This window comes from Lotus japonicus, chromosome 5 (genome assembly GCF_012489685.1).
Source record: "Lotus japonicus ecotype B-129 chromosome 5, LjGifu_v1.2".
Taxonomy (NCBI): domain Eukaryota; kingdom Viridiplantae; phylum Streptophyta; class Magnoliopsida; order Fabales; family Fabaceae; genus Lotus; species Lotus japonicus.
In genome coordinates, this window is record NC_080045.1 from 9,716,147 (window position 1) to 9,730,753 (window position 14,607).

A 14,607-nucleotide genomic window follows, 5' to 3' on the forward strand; every position below is an offset into this window, starting at 1 on the left:
ATGAGAGAGAAAAAATATTTTTTTATGCTAAACTCAAAAAGTAAAACTCTTTATATAAGAGCCGGGTTCTTATTTTTAAGAACTAAGAATTTCATATCAGCACCTCCAATGGTTAAAGACTCAGTTTTTAGTTCTTAAATAAAAAATAAGAACTAAGAACCTTGCATTAGAGATGCTCTAAAATTTGTTCCATTTTATGCCAAAATATTGGTTGGAGATTTAAGTGTAGTCTATTTTTTTTTGGTACAATTAAGTGTAGTCTATTAAGACCATAAAAAGGGTTCTTGTTTCTGAATAAAGAAGGGGAAGTTAAATAGTTAATATACTAAAAAAGATATATGGGGAACAAGCAACGGCTTGTACACGCATAGCAAGAATGATGATGGTTGTTGGGATTGTATAAGCAGCAGGGGAGACAAAGAGGTTTGTAAAAAATGAATGGAAATTGGTTGAATGATGGCCAATGATTTAATGCCATATCTGGGTGTGACAATGTTTATCGTCAATTCTCAGGTAAGTTACCATTAAGAACTAAAATATAGAATTTTCACAACATACACAATGAAAACAGATGTAAGTTTACAAGAACATGAACGCAAAGTGTAGCCCATCGATCATGTCTCCAATTCATGCTAGATTGCTGGTTATATTTACAATGACTATCCATTAACTTCACATGATACCTGTTCACAACGCGGTACCTTGAATTCCCCCTTCCCAGATTGATAGGCAAAGAAATACTTATGAGTGTAATAAGCACTACAAAGTGCCCCACAAGTTAATATGCCTATGGGGGTCAAACAGGTAAGGTATCATGCTATTCACATATGCGACATTCAGTTCATATAGCGCCTGCAATTTTTTGAATTGCAATAACATGGAATCTTCTTTCCTTCATCTTCATTGTTAAAGTGGTAGTCGTACGTAATCTCTTCACCAGGAAATATGTCCCTCTCTGCAAAGAAGACAACCTTCAAAGCCAAAAGCCACTTAGAAGTGTGCATTCAGAAAAGAAAATCAAAGCTGAATTGAGATATGCTGATAATTAATTTCATCCCAGGGATTGCTCTAATATTTCATTATGCGTTACAATGGCATTCATAACATAAAAAATGGTGGTGGAACGGAGTGGATATAGCTAAAGATACATAAAAAATGTCAATGCAGCTGAAAAACAGTTAATCCACATATTGATTCTATATATCCAACTTGTAGAGCACATTTGTCATGGCAATAAATTGGTGTTACTTTTTCTAATAATCAATACAAAAGTTCAATTAATTCAATAAGTATAATCATAAGAGACAAAAATAAGTTCAATATATACCTTCTTCTCATGCCTTATAGTAATCACTTTTGCAATACAATTTGGCTGGCCATGCAAATGAAGATTAGTTAGAAGCCTGAAATGGAGTACAGATAGAAACAGCAGCTATTGTAAAACACATCACATTCATTCAGACTTCTAATGGTGTCATCGGTACTAATTGTTTAGTTGTTTTCTGAACGTAGTCTGATAACTACACATACTACTTCGTAATAAGCCATAAGTCTTATAAACAAAAAAACCATGCACATAGACAAAGGCATTAAAGAATGACAAATTAAACATGAAACAACAATAAATAAACTCAAAAGTAGAACTTTAAAGTGATACCAGGCATGAGTGGTTAACAAATCGAGCCACCCCCCCTTTCCTTGTGGCATCTATAATATGTTCTTTGTCTATCTTAAAGAAGTAGCAGACACTCTTGTACTGCAGTTTCCTTCCTGAATGATATTCACTTTCTCTTTTATCAGCCACACGTAGCCCCACAATTTCACCAACATACTCGACAACCTATACATGCACGAGAAACACATCACATTTGCAATCACAGTGAAGGGGCATTTAAATATTTTAAGGATGGCATCTTACCATTTCACCTCGAGAAATGAATCGAGAAGTGTAGAGACCAAGAGCATGTATCCCAGATTTGTATACAACAAGGTGTTTCCAGCACTTTGCTTGCTTGTACCGGGCATATTCCTTCTGCAAATAGTAGGACATTCAATACTCAGGACAATAGGCTGAAAAAATTAGAATACCAACTATGTATATGAATAGAACTTTCCATTTAAAAATTATTTGTGCCGAAAGGCCTATAGTCTTATAGTTCAGTTATCAGTTGAAGTAAGAAGTTCAATATATGGATATGCTGTTTTAGATAGAGGAGATAAATCTAAAAACCATTAAAAGTTGGGGACTACATAAACAACTTAAACATACCCTACAATCATGCTCAATATCTGAATCTGGAAATTTTGGGAGTCCCTGTGAATACAATTTCTGCCCATTAATGTGAATCCAAGCATTTAACTGCTCCTCAGGAACAAGGCATGCCCCCTTGGCTTTTAAGGCACTGTAATGATTATTCTGCAAACCATCCAATCTACGGCCCTTGTAACCCTACAGTAACCCAGAAGAAATTAATATCATCATAATTCAATAATTGGAAAAACTAAAAGAACAGTCACAAGACCCTCCAGGCCGAGAATGTCATTAAGTGAAGAAATTACGTCTGTCCTGGCACAGGAAAATTCCCTTTCTTGTCGACTGTCCATCTCATCAATAGGATCATACGTGAGTGGGCGTTTCTCAGGGAAATAATTCTCTACACATAAACAAAAGGAATATTTAAAGAATGAGCAAGTAAAGCATTGAATAATATTTCAAATAATGAAGAGGAAATGCATGTTCATGATAATCTTTACAAACTTGCAACAATACCATATCTACTGGTATAATAAAGCATCACTGACATGTCATCACTATTAGATTCCAGATGAAGTCACAAACACAACAAGGTCGAGTAGACTAACGACAGACAATCAAATCAAAGCATGTGAGCCAACTTGATAAAATCACCTTGTAGAATACCTTCATTGGATTTGGATTTGGAACTCCAAACATGTAAGCAAGCATATTATTCAAGGAATGCACATCAAACTAATAACTATAGTATTCCAAATATGTGTATCTTCATAATCTGTTCAAAATTATTTCTTTGTTCTTTATAAATAATTTACTCAATACAATATGTTATTTTGGGGGAAAAAGTCATCATGTAACTTCACTCAGATTTACCTTTAGCAGTGAGTTCATTAATGCTTCGCTGTTTCCGAATTTCCTTTTTCTTTACCTTCAATTGAGCATCAGCTCTATTTACAATCTTATCACACTCCGTAGTTTTGGTATCATCTTTCATCCCTTTATACATAACATATGGCTTGCTGCCCCTCACCAAATCTTCCATTGACATATCAATGTTTGATTCATTGCAGATCGTTGTGTTATGGGTTTCATCATCTTCCTCAGTTTTTAAACCAGGTTGCCCACAGTAATGCCCGCTACTGGTACCGAACTTCCATCTCTTCCGGTTCTTTTTTGAAGTTAGTCTAGATTTGCCATTTGTAGGGACCATACATCTTTTTGAAGTGTTAAGAACCTTGCTGAGAGGAACAATTTTAGCTGGTTTTGATTCTTCTATAGCCGAGTGTCCACTAGATATCTCACCATACTTTCCACATACAACTGGCCTTGTTGTTCTATGAGCATTTGCTTTCCTGCTATTGAATGACCTCAGCTTAGCATTTCCATGTTCTGTATAGGATAGATCTGGCATTTGAGAGTTCCCAAAACAATCAGAAGTGAAACCCTTTTTCAATTTATTTATTCCAGAAACTTCAGGCAATGTTTGAAACCTAGCATCGATATTTGATTCTGAGTCATGGCTATCTTTGTCACTGAGGTTTTTGCTTGGATGATTATTACAAGAAAGGAATTTGGATGAAAATGCAGCATGTCTTTGTTTGGTACTAGGCTGAGAAATAGAAGTCTTGTTAGATGATCTTTGGTGGCTACATGAAAAGTACATTTGTGTTACTTTGGACAAACTTGAATGGGTCTTAAAAAGTACAGTACTTTCACCATCCTCGTTATTATCCAATAAGGAAGAGATTCCCGAAGGCAGTGAAGCGTCTAACATCGTCTTCTCATTTCTCTTTCGCTTTTTACCTTTTAAGCCTTTCTTGACATTCTCAGATTGATTGGCTTGACAATTAGCAGAAAGAACAATGTGATTTTGATCCCGGTCTTTTTTCCACATCAAAGAATCTGATACTTTATGCTCATCAAGGGGGCTGTGACAAGTTTGATCATTTGAGCCTCTCAGATAACCATTTCTCAAGTAACCTCCACTCGTTAAGCTTAGAAGCTCAGAACTTATTTCATTTTCAGCCACATCAGATGACCAGCCTTTATCAATTCCTGATCCCTCGTCAACTATAAGGTTGTCGCCACAACCAGTGTCTACCACATCAACAGTACAAGAATCAACCTTGCTGGCCTCTGCAGATGCCTGAGATACCACATGAGCAGAATATCCTGAAGAAGCATTAAAATTTTCTTGCTCTTTCAACCAGTCTACCTTATGAATATTTCTTTTGAAGCGATTGGCACAGAAGTTTCCATGTTGAATACTGTCTTTTCCTTTGGAATCCAAAACAGTATCTCTCTGGTCTGAAGACAATGCACCACAAGCTGCTTTCCTGACCTTACTTGGCACATCTCTCCATTGAGGTGTCTGAGTGCCAATTTTGATTGAGCATTGGCCATTTAACTTCCCATCTTGCTCAAAGTGGATATTTTCACCCTTGGAAGCATTCTGATCTCTTTTACATTTGGAAGCTCTCTTTAAGGAAGTTTCACCACTGGCAATTTCAAATTGCTGTTTTAAGATATAATGAGAGGGCTCAATTCCCAAGTAAAATTTTCTTCCAGAAAAGTTCACCCGAGCAGCACAAGTGCATTTGTCTACCAAATGTGTATCTGATGGTTGCTCAGAGCATTTTTCACATGAACATGATCTGATATTGTCTTTGCTTATTCCAAGGCTGAGACATCAAAATGGGGAAGGGAAAATTAGAAAAATATGGTTAAAGATGTGGCTCCAAATGGACAGAAAAGTATGCAGATAAACGGAATCAAGGTTTTTTATCAGACAAGAATAAAGAATAGAGAAAACAAAAGCCCAATGGCCAATTCAAAGACAGAAACCCAAATAACTAATACTAATTTTTATGAACAGTTACCACTTTTAGGTGTTTATCCCAGAATACAGAAAACTGCAATACCCAATTTCTTAATATATTATTCTCTGTAGCAGAAAGAAATGTTCAAGCTCCTTTCTCCATTACTCATGGTATGGGTCAATGGATTATTTTACCTATGTGTGGAAACATGTTTTTCCACGTCTACTTCATAGGACAAACTTCTAAAGTCTACTTTCTCCCCAAAGATATCTGAAATCAATTCATATAAGCCTGTAAGGTGAAAATTACTCATCAAAAAATTAGAAGAAAAAGAATCTGTCCCAGTTTTCCAACAGTGTACCAATTAATTGGTGCAGTTGTCAATCCTAAATTACAGCTGAGGGCAGCCAACATCGAATAAGTGTGTAGCAGATAGCAGGATGACAGCTATAATGAACACAACGAACAAAAATTATGTAATTCATATTACCCATACATAAATGCTTAAAAACAAAAAAACACCTAAAGATATATCACCATTAATAATCAAAGGTGATACTCTAAGCACACAAGCACAACAAATCTAAGACATGACTAACAAGTCAATAGCAAGACGAAGAAGAGATTGAGGCTGAGGTGCTCCTTTGGGCGCCATGACCGAGATAATGGCATGGACCCACCAAATAGGGGCAGGAATTAACAATCAAAATCAAGACACAGAATAGAGGACTGAAGAAAATGTGTCTCGCAGCAATAAGAAACAAAACATGGAATTAGGGAACCCGATGCAGCAAAAGAAAGCTAGACCTGCAAGTATGCACTATGAACAGAGTCTAGGACCAGACCCAACAGAGTTAAGCTGCTACCTTGAGGTTGCTAGGAAACATGATACAATAAACATTATACCACTGCAGGACACAATTAACTACCATGATACAATAAAAAGGCACAATTGCAATTAAGATAAAAAGGACCAAAATGTACTAAAGACAAAATCCTTGACTGGATAATGGATAGAGAACAAATGAATTAAAAATCATCAATGATATTCACATGAGTGTAACATGCCCCTTGAGCACACGATTCAATAAATAACAAAAGCCATACTTGTTTCAAGTTTCGACTAAGTCAGTCCATGATAAAATATGTATATTATCATATTTGTATATGCATCAAATGAAACCAAGTAAACAAGGTCTCTCGGTTTTATTTAGCAGCCACAATTAAGCGTCACCTCTTCAATAATAATATCTAGATCAAGCCAACTGCTGGTAGTTTTTCCATAGAAAATTCAAAACATCCTATACTCCTTTATTTTTTTCCCTTCTGCCAAGGTCAGTGAATTCATTACCCTCACCCACAAATTCTAACGCAATTTAATCAATAGGTTTAAAATTATCTGCCAGCTCAGAAAAGGTTTAATTTTGATGAAACCATTGGTTTAGAAGAGGAACATGTTTCATTCTTGTCAACCAAACACATTCGAGCTTCCATATCTTCCTCCATGCCCTACTAGAGCCTAATAAACAACAATGAGCCTTGCCTTATATTTAATTAAAGAATTAAAAAATATATATACTACTACTAAATAAATCATAAAATAAGCTGTCGCTGAACAGACTGCCAGATGTAAAATCAAAGCCAGATTTAAACTACTTTCCATTAAAGTCGACACAAAGTATCACCATGACAACATGATAGCACCTCACCTTAACGATGGCTCATCATGGCGAAGATCACAGGAACATTTACATTGTGATTCCTTTTGTACAGAATGTAAAGGAATTGGTCCCAATGCAGAGAGACAATATTTGTTCAGTCCTGTAAGAAAGATAACCACCACTAAATGTGCATTCTATAAAAAAAATATTCAAAAAAATAAAAAAAATTCAATCCAAGTAAAACCAGACTCAAAACAGTTAAAAGTGGGGGCAAAAGAAAAATGCATTCTGCTTGCCTACGAGGGAAGCCTGTTTGTTAAAACCATCATCATTTCCACAAAACCCTCTATTTTGGGGCAATGTCAATGACACACCAGAAGTACCCTGTTCAGATGTTGAGGTCTCATAGATATAGTGCTGAGCTTTTGAAATATTGCTGGATCTCCCTTGCTTTTGATTCATATGATGAAAAGACAATGCATGTTGCTGCTGTGATAATTCCAGTATCTGTGTCTTCGCAAGCAACCTCATATTTTCATCAAGCAAACAAGTATTCATATTAATATCCTGTTTTTGCAGAAAAGTAGGTGTCTGATTTGCCGTAGAGCTTGAAAAATGGTTGGGAAGCCCATTCAAAATTCCCTCAAATGCAATGGCTGTCCCTGAAGTCTCGTGATTGTCTTGTCCAAAAGAAGATTTATTTTTTGAACCTTGGAAAAAATTTGTATTGGCAGAAGTATTTGGTGACAGGCTTGATTCATTGATCCTTACATTAACAGATGAAATATAACTATCACTACCACTAACAGCTCTTGTGATGGAGTCAAGATCCATGAACTGACTGATTCCAAATTCTGAATTTATTTTGGCACAACAGTCTTTAGCAAAGCTCACACCCTTATCATTGGCCAAATAGTTATTAGATACTTGTGCAGAATTATTTGATTCCCTTTCTGCACGACCATTACTATTACAGAGAACATTAGTAGGACTAAGCTGCATGTTACAACATTCAGAATGCCCTTTCCTGTGCATGATAGGCCCACTATCATTCACTAAAATTTCGCTTGTTTTTGTCTTTCCGTTCGGCTGATGATTAAATTGTGGAAATGGTGAAAACAATAAACTCTTAGCCACATTTACATTTTGTGATCTAGCTCTAGCAGTAGCTGAAGCATTATTAACACCAGACAAATAGTTCGTAGCTCTAAACTGAGGTTGTTCTTCAACCATTTTCAATGAGCTAGCAGCATAGGCAATATTATTCTGGAATTTCTCCTCCCTGCTGAGGTCTGCACCTGATGCACAAAATCCACAGTTTAGAGTTTTACTTGAAAATGACAAATGAAATAAGGACACGCTGAACAAACAATTAATAACACTGTAACAATGAGGTAAGAGAAAACACTCAACGCACTATTAATCATGTGCTCCTGAGGTTGCAATTTTGAAGGACTGGCTAGGGCATTAAACAGTGATGGAACTGTATTTACTGTCTGAGGTGGTTGACCAAGCCTAAGCTCAAAATTAGAGGAAGCTGCATCTGCTCCTACTAGACCTTCCTTTGCATTATTCATTTTGATGCATGCATGGTCTCTTAGAAGGCTTGTTGGAGTTTGTGAGGGGGAGTGATCAATTGATAAGTTTCCATGCCTTTTTGGAGAATGAAGGAAATGAGGGATATGCTGACTTTCAACATCTATGTGCGCACCACCGATGTTTGTTGCAGTCATATAGGTAGCCTTAGGTTTCACTCGTTCATGAAAGTTGTTTTGTGAAATACCGGTAAAACCTTTGTGCGGAGTGTTGGAACCATCCTGGATTGTTGTTATTTGTTTTCTGGACAATGCGCCATTATATAAATTGTGGTATGTATCAGCACTCCTTGGAAACATAACATAGTCAGAAGACCTTCCAGACCTTAATGTGATTGCAGAAGAACATAGAATTTGAGGAAAATCGCTCTTGCACATATCAGATGCAGATGCATTGGACTTCATCAGACAGCCTGTTGTTGATAGTACTTCTGGCCAGTCCCATTCATTCTCATTCCCCTGAGACCTAATCTAAAGCATCATAAAAGTATCACCACCCAGTGTTCTCGTTGCTTCAAAGTTCAAACACATGCAAATAAGAAATTCAACTCTCAATGCCAAGAATGAAGAAGCAACATGTAAAAGGAATATCAAAGTTTATCATGATTTGCACATACATGAAGTTGAATAAATGATTCTATGGTAATAAGCTAGCTACAGAAATTATAAATAAATGTCACCGTCTTAGAGAAAATGCACTAGGATAACCTAAATGAACGAATAGGAACAGATTTACTAAATAAGCAGTTGAGTATATTTAGGGTGTCTGAACTCTAAAGTCTAGTTTTTAACATTGCTTGGTAGTTGCTATTCACCAAATGCAACTATAAACCTGCCCTAACCACATCGATGTTATGAGAAAAGGACTGATCAAATCAGAATAGAGAGAGCAGTGCATGGTTTCATGGTATGAATGGTCCAAATGTGTGAAACAGGAGTTTTAAAGTTCATTTTGTTAATATATATAAAAAGTTATCAGTAACTAAGTAAACACTTGTGGGTGTAAGTCATACTTTTTATCAATTGAAACCAATGTTGTAAGTGAAAATTTATATATATATATATAATCTAAATTTAAACTTTATAAAATGTCATTTTACTAATTTATGTTCAGAACATTTTCTCATTAAATTGATGCGCTTTGATTTTTTTCTTTATGAGATTCATGTTCATTTACCCATTAGTAAGTTTTGAATGCAGGATATAACAGTTTTGCTAACATGTGTGTTTAATGTTTCAGTTTGTTGAGATGATTCAATTATGATATAATTTGTTGAAATAATTATGTCCGGATTAGATTTTATGCTGTTATTTTTCATTGTTATTACTTTAGTTAGTTTGGTTAACTTATATATAAATATTGTACTTCTGAAGTATGTTAATTTCATCAACTATCAATCAAGGGTAAGATAATGTATGTGATGAAGAACATGCTTTTTTTCATGTTATTAATTGGTAAGTTAGCATCCCTGGGGAACATGTAGCTCATATATTTCTGATGCCTTTGGCAAAGTAGAGCTACATTTATGCCATAATGCATCAGCTTATACATCGCCATAATCTTTGCACCAGGAGACAACCTGAGCCAGTAGAACCAATCTGGCTCACTGATTTCAACCTAAACAGCTCATTCATCCCCGTCGCAAACAGTTTTCAGTGAGTACAATTTTCAGGCCACAACCAAACCAAACATGTGGCCAGTTCAAGGGTTCTCTCTAGTCAAACCAATAGTCTGGTTCTAAATCAATAGTATAGCAATATCTCAAAGTATCATTTTAGCATGCCATCCAAGGGTTTGAAAAGTAAAACAAATGTTAAGGCTCCCTCCAATTAGGTTATTTTAAAAGAAACATAGGGTTTCATGGTAGAAAAAATGCAACTAAGTGAATAGAGTTTTAAGCAACAACGCACATAGCATGCACCAAACCTTTGAAAAAAAATTAAAGAAAGCAAAAGAAATGCCCGGCCAGTGAAAGTAAAGCAACCACAGTCGAATAATGCATATTAAGACATTAGAATTTAGAAGTCCTTGTAGTAAATGCTGGGGTCTGGACATATAAATAGTTATCTAATATCATAATATACGAACTTTTGTCTTATATTAGGAAACAGTAATTAATGGTAGCAACTAGCAAACTTAAGAACTAAAGAAAGAAAGCAAGAAAGAAAAAAGCACCATGTAACAGTGAGCAAAAGATCGAGCGTGCACATGCTTCAACTACACAAGGCCTTTAGCCACACATTTACAGTATGCATAAATTGTATAACTGCTACATCTTACCCCAAACTTCAAGAAGTATAGTTTCTGCCATTGTGCAATGGTCTCACCACTTTCCATACAGACAGCATCCCCAGGGTTGACACCATGTATCCCTGAATGCTGCAAGATCAGAACAGATGAACCACGAAGTATGAAATGTGCACAACGTCGTGTGAAGCTAATCATCATGCTACAAAGACAAATTTACCTCACAGAACTTGAGGACGGACATGTGACAAAAATGACATGAGCAAACAATGCCAAGAAGTCCTGTATTGCTGATAAGAAGATAGCCACCTTTTAAATTGACAATAGAAATGTGAGTTCTTAACACATCCTTAAACAACTTCAAAATAAACACTTCTAGTTTTAGCGCTCACTTTTTCCCATGCAGAACACCCGGGGACAGCCACTCGTAAGAGGAGATGCATATTTAGACGAGCTCTGTTCTACCGCAATTTTTGAAGCAGTTTGAGCATTTGAGCAGCAAACATTTAGACTAGATATAGGGCTTGTAACATGGCATTGCCCCTGCCCACTTGAAGAAAAGGACTCCCTTGCTTTCTCACCGCCAGGAAATGAGAGCTGGGCAGCAGTATTACTGCTCTGAATATTATGGAATACAAAATTACTACCACTTCTCAAGCCAACCATTGCCTTGGAAGAACTATCAGGAAAAGTGTCTGTCCAGCCTTGTAGGTTATGATTAATTAAATTTTCTGTTATCAGCCTCCCACCAGATTTTGCCATTCTTCCACTTTCTATAGAATCAACAACAGAATTCCCACTAGCAGCAATAAATTACCAGATGGCGTGCAAAGCTTTCAATCCTACGACCCCTGGAAATCACACTGTAACAATGAAGGACGACCATAAAGGCGAGCCAGAAATGAATTTCCAACATCAGCATGGCTTTATCCATGGTTGGTAGAATACAAACAACTGGGGTTAACAGGGCCTTGCATCTCTCGAACAAATTTTGATCTTAACCATGAGTAACTCATGTATAAGGACAACGACGTGCATTCACCTCAATCTATTTAAAAAAAAAAACAAGGAGGGAAGGAGTTATAATAGTAGTGCATACTAATGGTAATAAAAAACACCGATCATCTGAGAAACAGGAGCGCATATTCTAAAAAAGACAGTGAGTGCTATAAAAATGTAGAAATCATACATGCAAAGTTGCTGCTGCTGAAGACAAAGATTATCCTGAAAACTCATATTATGAAAGTATATCCCATCATGCTAAAAAGAATCTCAAAGCTACTATATGCATATCGTTGAGCAGGTAATTACTAGTACGCAGAAGCCTCACATAAAAATATAAGATATTCATAGGCCGAGTAACATTTAGAATACAGGGGTAGAGCAGCAATAATGGGACCAATCGAATTCAGGAGGCCTAACTCTACCCCAAAAGCTAACTTAAGAGGTGAGGATTGTCTTCCCATATATAAGAGTTACCAGATGGCGTGCAAAGCTTCCAAGTTAGTGGATTCCGCCGTTTGAATTTCAGAAATAAATGGAAACTTCAGTAAGCATGAGCAATGCAGAATTCCATTATGTAACTCTTACAAAATACATAATTCACTTTGATTACCTCTATTCATCTAATCTTATAAACTAAAGAGCATAAATATGATTTAGAGCTTGTTTGTTTACAGTTTTTAAAAATTTGTTTGTCACAACCAATTTTCTAAGACGGTTTTTTAAAACAGTTCTGATTTTCAGTTTTTAATATTAAAATATCAGAATAGCTCAGAGATGATTTCTATTTCTATTTTGTTTTTAAATTACAATTTTTAAAAATTTTAGAAAACATCTCTTTCAAAAACAGTTTTTAAATATAAAAAACTAAAACTGCAATGGAACAAACTTGTGAAAAACTCTTAATAAAATATACTCAATAATCTCAAAATGCCCCCATTTTCATTTCATTTTCTAAAATAGCTACCCTTTAATTCGTCAAGAATAAAATGAGACTATCATAAAAATAGGACAGAAATGAGCTGTTTAAAAATTCAGAACCAAGTATTATCTTATTTACCAGTTATGATTTACCCATGAATATACTAAGTAGCTTATCCCTAAATCATAAAACATAGCGGGAAAAAAACACTGGAACTTCACATGCAACTAACTGTACATTGCAGCAGAACAATAATGCTAAATTTCAAGATCACATTAACACATAATCATAACACACAACACCTATGGAAGCAAAGAAAATTCAAAGGAAGAGCAACACTCTGAGTTTACCTGACTTTTGTTAAGCTCGTCCAATGTGCACAGTGATTGCAGAACAGTGGAGGAAAAGTGAAAAGTGATAACCCTAGATTGGAGAAAGAGAGTTGCAGAGAAACAGAGAGAAAGAAAGAGATGAAGAAGAGGGAAAAGGAGTGAGGGGACAGCACCTGAGGGGTAATACGAGACAACAAGGCTGACAGCATACTGACACAAAAGTTGATGCTGGGAGATTCTGGACCGTTGATTTCTAATGCCTGTGTGGGAGTAGCGATCTTGGCCGTTGACTGAGGACAGCTGGTTTGGTCAATTTGGGAAAGTGAATGTCCTGTGTGGTAATTAAGAATTATAGTATTCAACTAGTATAAGAGCATCTCTAATTCAAATAATCAATTAATATAAAGTTGGTCTCACGTGAATAGTCTTAAGAGTTCATCTCTAAAAACTATTATGGGATATGTTCTAAAAGCGTTAAACTCAAATACAATAGAGGAAGTTTGTGGAAATAGTAAGAATAGCCATCACCAAAATGAAAGTAATCAAAACAATAAATAAGTTCAAACAAAATGCAAACAACATGAACAATAGTCCCTCAATATAACACAACGTTGGAATGAAACAAAAACCATATACTATCCCTAACTAAATAAAAAAATTAGTAAACTACGCTAAAGTAAAAACACCCCTGGACACCGATATTTGTGGCGGTTTCATTGTAAAACTGCCAACGAATGCATTTTTTTAGGCTTAATTCCACTTTGGGCCCCTGATGTTTCATAAATGTGCGATCTGCACCCCCCGTGTATAAAACGTGCTGTCAAGGTCCCTGATGTTTCTAAAACGTGCGATTAACGTCCTTCCGTCCAAATCCGTTTGGTTCCTCAGTTGACCAAACAGAAAATGCTGACGTGGCATTATTTAATTAAATAAAAATTCATTTTTCAAATAAAATTATTTCAACATTATTTCAAAACATAAAAATAAAAATTATTTCAAAGCAAAAATTTATCCAGAAGCTTCTCTTCATCTTCAACCTCTAACTCATCTTCTTCAACTTCCCTAATCAAAACAAAAACTCAAACCCAGATAAAATCCCCAATCAACACCCAACCAACCTGCAACCTCCTCCCTCTCCCACCCACCTGCAATCACCACCCTAACCTCACCCCAATCAATCTGCAACCTCAACAAACCCACTCCCACGCACCTGCAACCGCCACCCTTAACCCATACCTCACCCAAATCAACACCCAACCAACCTGCAACCTCAACAAACCCACCCCCACGCACCTGCAACCGCCACCCTTAACCCATACCTCACCCCAATCAACACCCAACCAACCTACAACCTCAACAAACCCACCCCCACGCACCTGCAACCGCCACCCTTAACCCATACCTCACCCCAATCAACACCCAACCAACCTGCAACCTCAACAAACCTACCCCCACCCACCTGCAACCGCCACCCAACCAACCAGAGGAGAGAGCGGGATCGAGAGAGAGAGAGAGAGAGCGAGATCGAGAGGAGAGAGCGAGATCGAGAGAGAGAGAGAGAGAGAGCGAGAGTGAGAGCGAGATGCAGAGGAGAGAGCTAGATCGAGAGAGCGAGATCTAGAGGAGAAAGCGGGATCGAGAGAGAGAGAGAGAGAGAGAGAGTCTGAGAGATTTAGGGTTGTGGGGTGAGGTTGGGTGAGGTGAGGATGATGTGAGGTTGAGGAAGCCATGGAAGCCATGGAAGGAGGAAGGAGGAAGATGAAAGAAGAAGAAA

General features: G+C 36.7%; 1 protein-coding gene across 4 annotated transcripts; it reads right to left on the reverse strand.

Annotated features, from left to right (window-relative positions):
* Positions 1–495: 495 nt before the first annotated feature.
* LOC130716892 (uncharacterized) lies at positions 496–13,081 on the reverse strand. Of its 4 annotated transcripts, none has more exons than XM_057566926.1 (14): positions 12,852–13,069; positions 10,970–11,625; positions 10,798–10,886; positions 10,611–10,709; positions 8,152–8,800; positions 7,031–8,032; positions 6,783–6,894; positions 3,128–4,935; positions 2,560–2,654; positions 2,270–2,449; positions 1,919–2,032; positions 1,658–1,840; positions 1,328–1,372; positions 496–971 (listed from the first exon to the last, which is right to left on the reverse strand). In XM_057566926.1, the coding sequence occupies exons 2-14, from the start codon at positions 11,337–11,339 to the stop codon at positions 837–839; spliced, it is 4,881 nt and encodes a 1,626-aa protein (XP_057422909.1). In that variant the 5' UTR covers positions 11,340–11,625; positions 12,852–13,069; the 3' UTR covers positions 496–836. The 4 variants fall into 4 exon arrangements, 3 of the variants coding, with proteins under 3 accessions (XP_057422909.1, XP_057422910.1, XP_057422911.1); XR_009012221.1 differs by having other exon boundaries at positions 867–971; positions 1,328–1,403; positions 12,852–13,081; XM_057566927.1 differs by lacking the exons at positions 10,970–11,625; positions 12,852–13,069 and having other exon boundaries at positions 10,611–10,702.
* Positions 13,082–14,607: the final 1,526 nt, after the last annotated feature.